The 17477-nt window shown below is 41.3% G+C and overlaps 1 protein-coding gene across 2 annotated transcripts in view; it reads left to right on the top strand.

Annotated features, from left to right (window-relative positions):
• The window catches only part of LOC126194840 (centromere/kinetochore protein zw10 homolog), a 205187-nt gene that overhangs the window by 107905 nt on the left and 79805 nt on the right, over nucleotides 1-17477 (top strand). For both annotated transcript variants that reach the window (XM_049933176.1, XM_049933177.1), the window contains exon 6: nucleotides 5421-5596. In XM_049933176.1, the coding sequence (XP_049789133.1) occupies nucleotides 5421-5596 (176 nt within the window). The remainder of the gene's footprint in view (nucleotides 1-5420; nucleotides 5597-17477) is intronic.

Here is a 17477-nt window from a genome sequence, read left to right as displayed (position 1 = left end):
ACCTATTGCAGCGCGCAGCGTACATGTTTCCTGGAGTGCTGTCTTCAGCGTTGTCTTGACCATCTTTACTCCTGGAGTGTTGCCAATGGCTTCCGTTTTTCTGCCAAGAAGACGGTCTGTATTAACTTCTGGCGCTACAAAGAGTTTCTCCCACCTTTCTTACAACTCAGTCCCGTTGCTCTCCCATTCGTGGAGACAACAAAATTTTTAGGTCTTACATTTGACAGGAAACTTAGCTGGTCTCCACATGTGTCATATTTGGCTGCCCGTTGTACCCGTTCTCTAAATGTCCTCCGTGATCTCAGCGGTATGTCGTGGGGAGCGGATCGAACCGTCCTACTTCGCCTATATCGGTTGATTGTCCATGCAAAGCTGGATTATGGGAGCTTCGTATAGTCCTCTGCATGGCCATCCATCTTACGCCGCCTCAACTCTATACAACATCGGGGTTTACGTCTTGCGATCGGAGCGTTCTATACTAGTCCCGTTGAGAGTCTTCATGCTGAAGCCGGTGAATTGCCACTAACCTACCGGCGCGATATACTGTTTTGTCGATATGCCTGTCGGCTATTGTCAATGTCCGACCGCTCGTCTTATCATTCCTTTTTTGACGACTCTCTCGACCGTCAATACGGGTTGTATGTATCTGCCTGGAGTTCGCTTTCGTCACCTCCTTCAGCACCTTGATTTTTCACTCCCTGCAACCTTTCGAGAGGGCGAGAGCCAAACGCCACCTTGGCTCCAGGCTCAGGTTCGCGTTCACCTTGACCTCAGCTCGCTCCCAAAGGAGGTTACCCCAGCTTCGGTATACCGCTCCCGGTTTGTCGAAGTTCATTAATATGATCTTCATTTATATAGATGGCTCTAAGACCAATGACGGTGTCGGGTGTTCTTTTATTGTTGGGGCACACAGTTTTAAATACCGGCTCCATGGCCATTGTTCGGTCTTCACAGCTGAGCTATTTGCCCTCTACCAGGCTGTTCTTTACATCTGCCGCCACCGGAATTCTGCTTATGTCATCTGCTCTGATTCCCCGAGTGCCATCCAGAGCCTCAGTTATCCGTATCCGGTTCACCCTTTCGTGCACCAGATCCAACGCTATCTTCAGCAGCTGGCGGACGACGGTTCTCCGGTTACCTTTATGTGGGTTCTTGGCCATGTCGGTATCCCTGGGAACGAAGCTGCAGATGCCGCGGCCAAGGCTGCGGTCCTCCAGCCTCGGACAGCTTCTTGTTGTGTCCCTTCATCTGATTGTAGCAGGGTCATTTGTCAGCGCATTTATCGCTGTGGCATGCCGATTGGGCTACACTTATGGACAACAAGCTTTGGGCCTTGAAACCTCTTCCCACGGCTTGGCCGACCTCTTCACGCCCTTCTTGGCGGGAGGAGGTCATTTTGGCGCGGTTACGAATTGGACACTGCCGGTTCGGCCATCGCCATCTGCTGACGGCTACGCCAGCGCCGTTCTGCCCATGTGGGCAATTGCTGACTGTACACCACATTTTAACGTCCTGTCCGAATTTTAATACACTGTGCATTGATCTTGGCCTGCCATATACTCTGGATGCCATTTTAGTAGATGACCCAGGAGCAGCTGCTCGTGTTCTTCGTTTTATCCACTTGACAAACCTGTCTAAGGACATTTGATTATGCTGTTTTTTTAATCCTATGCCTGTTAATATGTCTTTTATAATGTTGTCCCTTTTAGTTGCTATTTTAACCGTGTGCTTCATAGTGCATTCCTAACTTAGTCTTGGCGTTAATGACCATTGTAGTTGTGCACCCTAAAACCACAAAAAAAAAAAAAAAAAAAAAAAAAAAAGTATCATTTCACACAAAGCCATAGTCAGTAATGGGCAAGTGTTCAGTCGGCACAATTACTATGTCAGCCAGTCAGTCAGTAGTCTAAATGTATAAACGTGTCAGTTCTGAATATATAAATAGTAATCAACAAGTTCGCAATCTACACTGATGGGGGAAAAAATCACAACACTAAAAAAAAAATTGATGTATAGTAATTAGATTTCAGAATACATTTGCCTAGGTAACATATTTAAGCAATTAACATTGTGAGATTACAGGTTAATGTGAAATTCTGATACATTAATAACAGGTGTAATTGCCAGAATGTTGAGTTTGTGTGATGAAGTTCCATGCCTATTGCACTTCGTCGGGCAGTACCTGGACAATTAATGCTGTTTGTGGATGACATTGGAGTTGCTGTCTGATGATGTCCCATATGTGTTCGGTTGGAGACAGATCTGGTGATCAAACAGGCTGAGGTGACATGTTGATACACTGTAGAGCATGTTGGGTTACAGCAGTGGTATGTGGGAAAAGTGTTACCCTATCGGAAAACGCCTCCTGGAATACTGCTCTTGAATGGTAGCACAACAGGTCGAATCACCAGATTGACGTACAAATTTGCAGTCAGGTTGCATGGGGTATCCACAAGAATGCTCATTCTATCATGTGAAATTGCACCCCAGACCGTAACTCCAGGTGTAGGTCCAATGTGTCTAGCATGCAGAGAGGTTGGTTGTAGGTACTAAACTGGCCTCCTCCTAACCGAATCATGATCATCACAGGCAACAAGGCGTATCATCTTACATCAGAAAATGCAACAGACCTCCAGTGGTCTCTCACTTGACACCAATGAAATTGCAAATGGCCTTGGTTTGGGGGTCAATGGAATGCATGCTACAAGGCATCTGGCTCGGAGCTGTCCTTGAAGTAACCAGTTTGTAATGGTTCGATGCACAATGGTAGTGCCTAGACTCCAGTGTTCTTGCGACTGCACATTCGCCAATGCTGTCAGCAGTCATGTAAAGTGGCTACAGTCCTGCTAAGTCTTTCCGAAATATCGTAGAAGGAACATTAGCTTCTCGTAGCCTTATTACACGACCTCGTTCAAACTCAATGAGGTGTTTATAATGGTGTCTTTGTTGCCTTTTTAAAGGCATTCTTGTCTAACATCAGCTCACCATGTCGAGTTTCAAAGGTAACTAATGCTCATGACTGTTACAGTGTGTATTTAAAGGAAACCTGATTTGCATCCTCATAGTGGCACTGCTAGTACTACTCTTGTGTGACTGGTGTGAAATATGAATAGTCGTCATCTTTCAGATGTAGAAACATGCCTACCTACCAACTTCTGTTTATGTTGCACAACTTCTCCTTGGTGCTGTGATTTCTTTTCCTGTCAGTGTATGTTCATTATCTAGTTTTCATCAGTCATGAATTTGTTTTCAATGAAATTTCTACTAACTGGTGTAGCTTACTTATCTGTGTTAAGACAGTGATTGTCATACATTCTAAAAAGCTGATGATGGAAACTGAACTTAGTGCTAATAAATATGAAGAGACTGAAAAGAAAATACTGCAGTGTTGTGTACGTTATTTAATAGCTCTTGTCACATCCAAAAACCATAGGACGAAATTATAGAAGAAACAGGTTGGTAAACACTTCAAACTGTGATAAGGCCGGTATTACAGTATCAAATTTCTTTGTCAAAGATTTGATCAGAGATGTGATCCAATATTCCGTCCAATATATTTGACAAAGATCTTTGACGTAGCGCTAGAAGGGGTATTACACTGTCATCAAATTTTTCGTCAAAGTTCAAGATGGCTGACAACAACTTGTTATTAACCGCAGCAGTTGTACGTACCCCAATTGCATTGTGTGCACATGCGGAAAAGAAGTGGGGGAAAAAATGGAACCATACATACGAGGTTGACAGTCTTAAAAGTCCTGGGATTACAACTTGATAATAAATTCAGTTGGGAGGAGCACACCACAGAACTGCAGAAAGGCCTTAACAAATCTGTATTTGCAATTCGAGTGTTAGCAGACATAGGCAACATAAAAATGAAAAAGCTTGCATACTTTGCCTACTTTCATTCCATAATGTCATATGGGATAATATTTTGGGATAAATCTTGAAGTCAAACAAAAGTTTTCAGAGTCCAAAAGCGTGTAATACGTATTATTTGTGGAGTAAATTCACGGACGTCCTGCAGAAACCTCTTCAAAGAACTGGGTATATTAACTACTGCCTCTCAGTATATTTACTTCTTAATGAAATTTGTTGTAAATAATATATCTCTTTTTCCAACAAACAACTCAGTTCATACATACAATACCAGGAACAAAAATGATCTGCACAAGGACTTAAAAGCACTTACTTTAGTTCAAAAAGGGGTCCACTACTCAGGAACACTCATCTTCAATAATTTGCCAGGAAACATAAAACATTTAGTTAGAAATAAAGATCAGTTTAAAAGGAGCCTGATAGACTTACTACTGGCCAACTCCTTCTACTCCATTGGCGAAATTTTTAATAGAAACAAATGATGTATTGTATTTATTCATACTATTAGTATTGTTATTTCAGCTTTAAAAAAATCGACATGTTCCACATCCACGAGGATCTCCTCAGCACGGATCTATGGAATGAAAAACTAATCTAATCTGGGTGAAGCCGTGGGTTTTACGACGACGCAATAAAATCATTCAACAAAACTTGTTACGTGAGCTTACAGTGGAAGACGTCAAGTCGTACATCAATTACTTAAGAATGGATGAGCATACATTTCTGTATGTGCTCAATGAAGTGTATCCTCATATCACAAAGCACAATATTCACTTAAGAACTGCTACATCTTCAGAAGACAGGCTCACTGTAACACTCCGATTCCTTGACACAGGAGAGGGTTATGTTATGTTATGTTAGGTTAGGTTAGGTTAGGTTAGGTTAGGTTAGGTCAGGTCAGGTCAGGTCAGGTCAGGTCTCCAATCTTCATAATCTATTTTGTATTCAGGGTGCCTCACGTAGTAAAGCGCCTCATCAGCTTCAGACATCTCTATTAATTTTGTAGTTGTCGGCACACACCAATTGTATTTACCGGCAATGGTTATAAAAACACTACAGACGACAGAACGCTGCAGCGATGCTAGCGCTCCATGTGGTAACATGTCACATTGCAGTGAACAGAAGACAAGCGGTTTCTTTGATCAAATATACAGCGAGGCCCTAGATGTGATCAAATATTGGACGACATTTGACAAAGTCCCTATTACACTATCAAGTATCTTTGACAAAGATATTGGACAAAGAAATTTGATAGTGTAATACCGGCCTAAGGGACAATTTCATTACTTTTTCTGGCTAGCTAAAATGTTTCACAAAATGCTGGGTTCTGAGTGACCACCATGTTTATAGTGTACTTTTGTACTTCTCTCATTTCTCTATGTTTTGGTGTGTGTGTGTGTGTGTGTGTGTGTGTGTGTGTGTGTGTGTGTGTGTGTGTTTGCTGCTTTTGTTTAAGATATTTTCAAACCACATAAAGTATGTTTCTTTTTAAAGAATATTTAAAAGTAATTTATTATGGTCATATCATTCTGTTTTCATGCCAGCAAATCAACTCAAGATGTTTTAAAGATTGTTTTCGATATACTGGAGGAAGCAACACAGCGCACTGACTTCTGTGCAGTGAGGCTGTTTTACACTGCAAGAAATGTTTTTGAATTGTATCGAGCTGTTGTTCCAACATATCATGCAAAGTTCTTAGAAACAATTCCTCAGCAAGTTGGTAAGCATCTTTCTCATTTTTTGTTATTGTTTACAATGTCAGTAGATGTACAGTAAATAAAAGTGCACTCGCTTTTTAACAACAATGGGGGGGGGGGGGGGGAAGAGAGAACTTGTACAATCTGCAAGTAACTTCTTGTGATTAACCAATATCCATTTTCAGCTTCATTGCTGTACACATTTTATCTAATGCAGCATTGTTTTTTTACTCAAGCCTGACACATTCTCCTGTCATAGATTCTAATGTATTCTGCACTTCCAGGAAATCTGTTTTTACGTGCGCTTTCACTTCTCTAAACTGATTTTTTTGTGGCAGCTGGCGTCTATTAATGATCAATTAGCTCTTTGAATGATATGTTAAAGTTGAATCATGCTTCCCCAAACTTCTGGACCTACACGCTTCTGTATTTACCCCTTTTGTTTCCCAAGTGATTTCTTTATCACTCATGCCTGGATTACATTATAGGATAATCATCAAAACCAGTTGTGAGTGACAATTAATCAATTCAAACAACTGGCTCTTTTTGACTATCACAAATGTTGACAGCAGCAGAGCTGTAGTGCATGTAAAATAATGTGGCTGGTAGATGTGCAGTCAGCAGGGCAAGTGTGCGAAGAGTGGTAGTGGTGGGGGTCACAGACAGGCTGTCAGTGCTCTTTGGGGGAAATGCTGAGTGCTGGAGAGGAAGAGCCATTCTAAACAGAAACCTACACTCATATTTTTTGTAAATATTATGTGGAGTTCCTCCATGCCCACACTTGCTTGATGACCATCAAAAAATGATACACTCTCACCTCTGCTTTGCTTAGAATCTTAAAAGAATTCTGCTGAAAATGTGACAAAAGCAGAAATTTATTTTCGCCAGACTTGTTAACTGTTTGTACCTTTCAGAGAAGTGTCATGAGTCACGAATTTTGAGTAAAACCTACATTTCTCTTGTTGCAGCATTAAAATTTGCTTCTTTTGTCAAAACACAGGGAGTTTACACAATGTCACCCCATCAAATTACTGTGTAGATACAGATTGAGAGATTATTCTGAAACAGTGATTTATTACGTGAGGAACTGAGGACAAATAATGTTGATAGCTTCTGCAAAAGCATGTCTGTGGTACAAAAGTAAATGTTTAATATCTTCACTTACATTGTTCCCAAATCTATAGCATTTCTCATTTCACCAGATATTGATGCCTCTTACAAGTTACATTCTCTCATTGAAAAAAGTCAGTAGTTGGTGGAGTAACAGAATAGATAATGAGGTTTATGTGACAACCATATGGCAAACTACTCTCCTCTTTGCATGCCGTCATTTGCCAAGATCTTGTTTCGGTGTCCCAAACCATTTTAGATATGAGGAAAGTTGTGGACATTTCATCCTGGCTTTATCACTAGCACCCACAATCACAGATGAGTGTTCTATATGAGATAATTTTCTTGAGATTGGTGACAAATAGAGACCTCCACGCAAATTTAAAGAAAAATTCAACATGTTACCTAAATTTCATGTGCAGCATCATGTTATGTAATATGCACCAAACGCAAAGTCATAGCGACCCCTGTTTTTCATTGCAAATTTTTTCCAGTTTTGCACAGTGTCTTACTTAAATGCAAATATCACACTATCTATCACCATTAACAAAATAATGAGCACGTCATCATGAAGCTGACATATAAAGCAAAACTGAAATTTTGTACAAAGTAGTTTCTGTAAAATTGTTTCAGAAAGATTGCAGGGTGTGCACCTCGATTCTGGATCAGTGCAGTGCATCCTTAACTGTATGAAAGTGGGCAAACAATGTCAGCCTCTTCCTCCTAACAAATGAAGAGCCCAAGCAGCACTTTGGACAAAAACTGTTCACTGTGCATCAACTACCGTATCCTGCATGGACTCTACTTACCGCCACGGGTGAACTGTGCAAGAACACTCAGTTGTTGTTTTTGTTCTTGTTATTATCTATAGTTGAGTCTTTGGCAATGGCTGCAATGCATCAGTTACTAAATGACACAGTACTTACATCAATAATGGAAGGAGTAAAACTTACAGCTCACAGCATGACTCAGGCATGGGAAACTAAAATAGTATTTGACTGCAAATTTCTTTATTTAGTTCAGTTATTTGTTTTGATCATTAAGATCATCATCAGACTGATCTAAAAGAGAGAGTATGTGCATGTTCATGCTTTAAGAGCATTTTGATGAGTTACAACAGTACAAGTAGTACTGTTGATTCACATGACTGGAGAAGCATCCCACAAATAACATACCTCTCTCGTTAAACTTACTAAAGAAGCGAATGAAACTTTTAGATACAATTGGCATCATCACAAGATATGAAAACATGATAGTACTGTGATGAACACTCATGGCCCATGATGTAGAATCAGCATTGACGCACTGCTTACAGCTGTAACACAAAAACAGCTGAGGGGGCTTGGACACTAAGTGTCGCTTACTGTAAGCACAATTTACAATGATGTATTACAGAACCAGAGATAGGATGTGTAAGTCCTACATATGCCAAAATAGGATGAGTTAGACATGTAATTAAAATAGAGTGCGAGAATAAAAGTAGGGCCACAGTTAGGTATTCAAAATAATCTTCAAGGTGATAATGTCACCCCTCATCAAGACAGACAGTGTTACTTCGTGTGTGTGTGTGTGTGTGTGTGTGTGTGTGTGTGTGTGTGTGTGTGTGTTGGGGGACAGGGTACATATTAATGGAGAAAATTCGTGCAAAAGCTAGCAACATTCTGTTCTACTAATGGCATTCCATTACCATAGAGTACTTAAATCTGTATTTACGTGATATTACAATTTCCCCCCTTCATGTTATCATTTTTAGTGCTACCATGATGTGCAAAGGTGAATGATAACTATGGATATTTGAAGGTGAAGTAATTTAGGTAGCCTGGATCCAGACTAACACAATCTTTTGGGTAGTGGCTACTTTATAATTGTAAACAAAATTTTTCTCTCAGTCCTGGTAAAGCACCTATAGACCAGTCTCTGCATTCTTTAAATCAGCATCTTTGATGCAAGCAAAATATTTTCCATAAGCTGTGCTTTTAGCTAAGTGAAAGGAAAGAGAGGGAGGCAGGGCAGGATCCATGCTGTGTGTAGAGTGTAATAAACATTTTGACTAAATATGAAGGAGTTCACGAATGCAAAAGTGTCAAGCAGTTGGATGCAGTTCAGATTGTTTTGGTCAGGATCTTCTAAAGTGGTGGATAATGGCTTTTCTGTTGTTGTATGGAGGGACATTTTGTTGAGTAACCACACCACTGCATACAGAGAATTAAATTACCACATTCTTATCAACATGTGAAAGAACCTGACCTTCACTAGTCAGTGAATGGGACAAACTCACTCACAAACTCACTCACTCTCTACCACCACCACTACTGTTTAACATTCCAATAAGTTTCTGTTGACACTCATCCTGTGCATACACAATGCTGCATCCATTGGATACAAATAAATCTCATTCCAAATGGCCTCAAAAATGGTTAACAAGCTACTAAGCAAAATTTTTATCTCTGCAGTACTATCCTCAGGATTTATTCTTTCAAATGTTACAGGTGTCACAATTGTGGATTTTTTTTTACTTTAGTTGCCACAACACTAGTTCAATCTTGGTATGTGTGGATTACAGAGCACCTATACATGCCTGCTCCAACATGTAGTATGATTTAAAAGTTGAAAGAAAATTTTCAAACCACGTATTGCTCATCACAAATCTGACAATTGAAAACCCTGGGTGGAATGTAACAATATTAAGAAAAAGATAGTAGTTACTCTCCATATAGTGGAGATGCTGAGTTGCAGATAGGCACAACAAAAAGTCTGACAGAAAAATGAGTTTCGGCCATCAAGGCCTTTGTCGGAGGTAGAACATACACACACACTCGCACAACTCATACACACATGATCACAGTCTTGGCTGCTGAGGCCAGACTGCGAGCAGCAGTGCATGATGGGAGATGCAACTGGGTGGTGGGAGTAGGGAGGAGGCTGGCATGGGGAGGGATAGCAGGGTAGGGGTGGCTGACTGTGAAATGCTGCTTGTGGGAGTATACAGGGACAAAGTGGAGAGAGGATAGGACAGCTGGGTGCAGTCGGGAGGTTACACAAAGGGTGGGGGAGGGTTAGCAGAAAAGTAGAGAGGAAGAAGACTGTGGGTGTGTTGGTGGAATAGACTGTGTAGTGCTGGAATGGAAACAGGAAAGGGGCTAAGACTAATGAAGGTTGAGGCCAGGAGGGTTATGAGAATGTAGGATGTATTGCAGGAAGAGTTCCCACCTGCACAGTTCATAGAAGGTGGTGGTGGTGGTGGTGGTGGTGGTGGTGGTGGTGGGGGGGGGGTGGGGGGGTGGGGGGGGGGGGGAAGGATCCAGATAGCACAGTCTGTGAAACAGTTATTGAAATGGAGAATATTGTGGTGGGCAGTGTGGTCAGCAATGGGGTGGTCCAGCTGTTTCTTGGTGACAGTTTGTCAGTGGCCATTCATGCAGACAGACAGCTTGTTGGTTGTCATGCCCACATAGAATACAGCACAGTGGTTGTGGTTTATCTTGTAGAACACAACTGATTTCACAGGTAGCCCTGCCTTTAATGGGATAGATGATGCTTGTGACTGGGCTGGAGTAGGTGGTGGTGGAAGGATGTATGGGACAGGTCTTGCATCTAGGTCTATTACAGGATATGAGCCATGGAGCAAGGGGTTGTGTAGGGATGCATGAGGATATTGTGTATGTTCGGTGGATGGCAGAATACCACTCTGGGAGGGGTGGGAACGATATTGGGTAGAATAATCCTCATTTCAAGGCATGACAAGAGGTGGTCGAAACCCTCACAGAGAACGCGATTCAGTTGCTCCAGTCCTGGGCGGTACTGAGTCATGAGGGAAGGCCCCTCTGTGGGCAGACAGTGGGGCTTAGGGAAGTGGTGGGTGACTGGAGAGATAAGGCACAGAAGATCTGTTTTTCTACAAGGCTGGGAAGATAATTACAGTCTGTGAAGACCTCAATGAGAGCCTCAGCATATTTTGAGAGGATCCACTCGTCACTACAAATGCAATGGTCACAAGTAGCTAGGATATATGGAAGGGACTTCTTAGTACGGATGGGTTGGTGCTGTTGAATGGATGTATTGCTGGTGGTTGGTAGGTGTATATGGACGGAGGTACGGATGTAGCAATCTTTGAGATGAAGGTCAACATCGAGAAAGGTGGCTTGTTGGGTTGAGTAGGGCCAGGTGAAGCAAATTGGGGAGGAGGTGTTGAGGTTCTGGAGGAATGTGAATATGTTATCCTCACCCTCAATCCATATGAAAATATCATCAAAGAAACTGAATCAGGTGAGGGGTTTGGGATTCTGGGTGTTTAGGAAGGACCCCTCTTAGATGGCCCATGAATAGATTGTCATAGGATGGTGCCATACAAGTGCCCATAGGTGTACCCTGGATTTGTTTGTTGGTAATGCCTTCAAAGGAGAAGTAATTGTGGGTGAAGACATAGTTGGTCATAGTGATCAGGAAGGTGGTTATAGGTTTGGAATCCATTGGGTACTGTGAAAGATAGTGTTCAATAGAGTTTAGGCTATGGGCAGTAAGGATGTTTGTGTAAAGGGAGATGCCATCAATAGTGACGAGCAGAGCACCCCGTGGTAAAGGAAGAGGAACTGTGGAGAATCAGTGGAGGAAATGTTTGGCATCTTTATGTATAGGAGGATAGGTTTTGGATAATAGGCTGAAGTGTTGGTCTACAAGAGCAGAGTGTGTCTCGGTGGGGCACAGTAACCCGCCACAATCTTGTGTCCTAGGTGGTTGGGTTTATGGACTTTAGGAAGCATATAGAGGTAAAAGTGTGGGGAGTGTTAAGGGTGAGGAGCGAGATATACTCCAGGAAGAGGTTTTGGAATGGGCCTCTAATCCTGATACTCATGTCAGAACCTCTCCCTGTAGTCTATCTCACCTCTTACCCCTACCACTCCCCGCACTCCTACCTTCTACATACTTCCTGAAGTCCAGAAACCCAATCACCCAGGACACACCATTGTGGCTGGACTGTGTCCCCACTGAGAGAATCTCTGCTCTCGTAGACCCAACATCTTTAGCCTATTACCTGCAACCTACCCTCCTATAAAAGAGATGCTAAACATTATCTCCACTGATTCTCCACAGTTCCTGTTCTTTACCACATGGTGCCCTGCTCATCACTATTGATACACCTCCTTTAACACTAACATGCGTAATGCCCTTGGCCTTCCCGATATTTAATGCTACTTTTCCCAATGCCCAATGGATTCCAAGCCTACAACCTCCTTCCAGATTGCCATGACCAACTATATCCTCACCCACAATTACTTCTCCTTTGAAGGCGTTACCCACGAACAAATCCATGGTGCAGCTGTGGGCTCTTGTATGGTGCTATCCTGTGCTAACTTATTCATCGATCATCTAGAGGAAAGCTTCCTAAGCACCCAGAAACCCAAACCCCTCACTGGTTCAGATTCATTCATGACATCTTCATGATCTGGATTAAGTGTGAGGACACCCTATCCACACTCCTCCAGAATCTCACAACACCTTCTCCCCCATTCACTTCATCTGCTCCTACTCAAGCCAAGAATCCACCTTATCTCAGTACCTCCATCCATCTCAAACCTACCAACCACAGGCAATACCTGCACTTCGACAGCAGCCACCCATTCCATACCAAGAAGTCCTTCCCATATGGCCTAGCTACCCTTGGCCGTCGCATCTGTAGTGATGAGCAGTCGCTCTCAAAATACACCGAGGGTCTCACTGAGGCCTTCACAGATGACAATTACACTCCCAACTACGTACAAAAACAGATCTCCCATGCCTTATCTTTCCAGTCACTCACCACCTCCCAAAGACTCACTGTCTGGCCACAGACGAGCATTCCCCTCGTGACTCAGTACCACCCAGGACTGGAGCAACTGAATCACATTCTCTGCCAGGGTTTCGACTATGTCTCATCCTGCCATGAAATGAAGAATGTCCCATCCACTATCCATCCCACCCCTCCCGCAGTGGTGTTGCACCGCTCACCCAACCTACATAATATCCTCGAATATCCCTACACATCTCCTACTCCAGTGCAGTCACAAGTGTCACCTATCCCATGAAAGGCATGGCTACCTGTGAAACCAGTCATGTGATCAACAAGCTAAGCTGCAACCACTGTGCTGTATTCTATGTGGGCATGACAATCGACAAGCTATCTGTCCGTATGAATGACTACCAACAATCTGCTACCAGGAAACAGCTGGACCATCCCAATGCTAAGCACGCCGCCCAACACAATATTCTTCATTTCAGCAACTGCTTCACAGCAGTCTTTCCCACCAACACCAGCTTCCCATAATTGCGCAGGTGGGAAAGTTCTCGTAATCCTCCTGACCTCAGCCTTCATTAGTCTTAACTCCTTCCCTGTTTTCATTCCAGCACTACACAGTCATCTACTCCACCAACACACCTGCAGTCTTTTTACCTCTCTACTTTCCCGCTAACCCTCCCTCATCCTCTGTGTAAGCTCCCGACTGCACCTAGCTGCCCTACCCTCTCTCCACAAGCTCCCACAAGCATTTATGGTTCACCACCCCTATCCTGGTATCCCTCAGCCTCCTCCCTATGCCCACCACCCAGTTGCATTCCAAATATGTGCTGCAGCTCGCAGTGTGGCCTCAGCAGCCAGAGACTGCAATCATGTGTGTGTGTGTGTGTGTGTGTGTGTGTGTGTGTGTGTGTGTTGTGTTTGCGTGAGTGAGTGTGTGTGTGTGTGTGTGTGTGTGTGTGTTTTCTACCTCTGACAAAGGCCTTGTTGGCCGAAAGCTCATTTTCTGTCAGACTTTTTGTTGTGTCTTATCTGCAACTCGACATCTCCACTACATGGTGCGTAGCAACTATCCTTTTCATAACATTGTCATTATGAATCTAGATAATTCGACGAGTAAATTCGCTGAATAGTAGACATTTTGAGTTGTCAGAGGCACATCAACAAGACTGAATAATTTGCTATCTTTTGGACGAATTCTTTTTTTGAGTTATATGGTACACAAACAAATACAAACACGTGCATGCGCGCGCGCACACACACACACACACACACACACTCTCTCTCTCTCTCTCTCTCTCTCTCTCTCTCTCTCTGAATGAAGTAGATGGGAGTTGCCCCAGCAGCACATCCTTCAATGCCGTAATTCTCCTGGCCTCAATCCCTTCTAGCCCCTTGCTGTACATCTAGAGTGTGTGTGTCAAACATTTCATTTTAGTGCCAACAGACTTATACTTTGATTCATTATGCAGAAAATTGATTCACTACTGCATGTGAAGGACACATCACAAAAAAATTAATTAATGCTCTTCATTGAATTAACCAAGTATTTCTTTTAAATTCTGCAAGCGCAACTGGACTCACATTACAAAAATAAAAGTACAAAATGGCAGCAGTACACTTCAGGACTGAAGATCATTTAATTTTGTCTAGGCAAGTTACAACTTGTACTTGAAACTGTATCATGCTTAAAGCTAGACTAACTCAGGGTCTAATTGAAGAACGACTGCAAGAAGAGATAGCATTAGTATCTATAAAATTTAAATTTATTCTATTAAGACTGTGATAAAATGGAAGTTAATGACATTGCCCTACATTGGGTGCCAAAAATGTAGTAAAACTGTAAACTGAAATGATAATGGCCCACATTGTAAAGATGTTGGGTGGCAAAAATGTCCAGAATTTCAATTAATAAAGGCTTGGAGAATTTTACATTTTTTAATAATTATATAAAACTTGTCAGTGCTAACAAACGTTGGATCTGATTTGACTGGATATAGACACAACTCAGTAACTTGGCATGTAAGGGGGATTATCCACTTTACCTCATCACAGTACAGAATTGGTATTACGGTACTTGCTAGCTCAGGTGGCTGGTGTAATGTTGGTGTGACGTGTCAATCTCCGTGAATCTCTCATGGTGTGACATGGCTGTTGGTTCACAGCTGGCAGCTTTCATCTTCATGTCCAGTGGCTTTGGAGGTGATGCTTAGAGCAACTTAACACCTTCCTCATTTGGTATTTCCTGCGTAATCATTCTCTAGGTAAAAAACTGCCCACTGGCTGATGCAGTGTTATTGTCCTCACCTTACTAGCCCCTAAAATGCATGCGGCATCTATTTGTGTGCAGTAATTAGACCACAGGGGCAACATGCATGATACATTTGATGGTTGAGATTAGACAATGCAAACATTGTCAGATGCCTAAAGATTCAAGAATTAGACCCCAGTAAGACCAACTGACACAGAATGAAAAATGATGTAACAAAGGACGATAGACATCAAAATGAATACAGGCGTCAGCCAAAGTCTGAAAACTGAGTATAAAATAGGGTTACATGCCTTCAGAAGATGAAGTCAGAATGCTTTATGCTAAACAATGTGCTAATTGCATAGAATGATGTGTGAGAATCTCCTGAAAGGGTCTGTTGTGTGACATGTATCTCAGAATGCATTCTCATAGGTCTCCAAATGCTCGTCCAATCATCTCTGAATCAGTCCCACAGTGCTGACTCTGGATGATCTCCAAAAAACTTTTGTGTGCCATGCTCCTCTGTAAACTAACAGTGCTCCACCCCGACATACCCCAACTTGTGTCTGACTTCTCTGACTGATTATTCGTAAAGAGCCCCAGAAGGAACATGCGCATAAGGTCAGAAATTGTACTTCTGACAGCAGGCTTAAGGCGATATGTAATGTAGTGAAACGCGAGACTGGACAACCAGCCACAAAACAACACAATTTCACTATTGAACTGAATGGAAGGACTATAAATGGTGAGTCACAGATAGCAAATGTGTTTAATAATCATTTCTAAAATATAATACAAAGGATAAGGATAAACAGTTCAAGAGCAAAATCACAGCAATATGTTGGAAATGTGCCTTTCACAAAATTCAGTCTTATGAATGTATCTGAAATTAAGAATATTATACATTCTCTTAAAAATAAAAGCTCACCTGGTTTTGATGATATTTCCTGTAGAATACTAAAAATTTGTTCCCATGTAATAAGCCCAGTCTTACCTGAAATATGTAATGCATCACTAACTCAAGGCATTTTTCCAGAGACATTGAAATATGCCATTGTTCAACTTCTCTGAAAGAAAGGTGATAAGATAGATGCCAATAACTGCCGACCTGTTTTGCTTTTGACATCCTTTTCCAAAATTTTTGATGAGGAGATGTATTCTAGAATAATATCTCACTTCAGCAACAATAGAATCCTTAACAAATTACGTTTGGGTTTCTGAAGGGTTGCTCTACCGAGAATGCAATTTACATGTTCACTCACCAGATTTTACAAACATTAAATAATAAAGTAGTACTGGTTGGTATTTTCTGCAACCTCTCTAAGGCATTTGACTGTGTGAATCATAATATTCTACCGAATAAATTGACATTTTATGGGATTGATGGTATACTCTACCAAAAGAATGCAGAAAATTATACTTGGTGATTAAATCAATATAGCCTAGGGACATAATTCTGGCTGGGAGGAATCACAAATGGCATTCCCCAAGGTTCAGTCTCTGGTCCATGGCTGTTCCTCATATATGTAAACAATCTTCCATCTAGTATACATAAGCAGAATTAGTTCTTTTTTGCAGACAACACTAGTATTGTAATCAGTCCAAACATATGTACAGAAACAGAAGAAATGGTAAACAAACTTCTTAAAAGTAACATTGACTGGTTTTCTGTGAATGAATGGTCTCATCCTCAATTTTAAAAAGACACAACATATTCAGTTCTCCACATCTAGAGGTACTACACCAATGATAAGTGTAACATACAGTGAGGAAATAATAAACAGGGTAGAATATTTAAAATTCTTAGCGGTTCATATTGATGAGAAAGTAGATTGGAAAAACACATTTTTGAAACTCCTGAAGCAACTTAGTTCAGCCACAGTTGCGGATGAGAATCATAGTGAATCTTTTGGAGAGACAAATCAGAAAGTTTACATATTTTGAATATTTTCATTCAATAATGTCATGTGGAATAATGTTCCAGGGTAACTCGTCTTTAAGAAAAAAAAGTTTTCTTTGTGCAAAAATGTGCTGTAAGAATAATATGTGATGCTCACCCATGATCATCTTGTAGGCATTTGTTTCAGGGGTTGGGCATTCCGACTACTGCTTCGCAGTATATTTATTCCCTCGTGAAGTTTCTTGTAAATAATGCACTTTAGTTCAGAAGGAACATTGAGATACAAAATTACAATACCATAAAGAAAAATGACATTCATTACTCCACATTAAGGATGTCTTAAAAAGAAAAAAGAAAAAAAAAGTGCATAATGGTGCAACAAAAATTTTTGATCACTTACCCTATGATATAAAATGTGTGACAGACAGCAAATTAAAATTTGATAAAAAAATGAAGTTTCTCCTTGACAACTTTTATTCTGCAGAAGAATTTCTTTTACTGTTTTTGTGTAATGCATAGAAAGTTGGTGGAAGGAATTGCTAACTGACATCTGTATATCTTTTTTTTTTTTTTTTTTTTTTTTTTTTTTTAGGAAAAGAAACTTAGAAATGTCACAGAATGTAACTGTATGTACAAATTAATTTGGGATGTAAATGTAAAAGACTCAATTCAGATCGTAATGAACTATTGTGCAAAATGATCCATGTAACATGTAACTAACTAACTTTCGAGGATGCCCCTTCTCGACAGTTCTGTTCACTTCCCCCACTATGTCATTCAGAGAGTTGAATCCTGTTGTGTCATCTTTGTCATTGGTCGGCTCAGGTTGTAACGTCACGCAGTGAATGATCAGTTAAACTGTATGTATCTGTC

The sequence above is a fragment of the Schistocerca nitens genome, chromosome 7, assembly GCF_023898315.1.
Source record: "Schistocerca nitens isolate TAMUIC-IGC-003100 chromosome 7, iqSchNite1.1, whole genome shotgun sequence".
NCBI classification, from domain to species: Eukaryota; Metazoa; Arthropoda; class Insecta; order Orthoptera; family Acrididae; genus Schistocerca; species Schistocerca nitens.
Note: the sequence above shows the minus strand (reverse complement) of the source record. Positions and strands in the feature narration are given on the sequence as shown.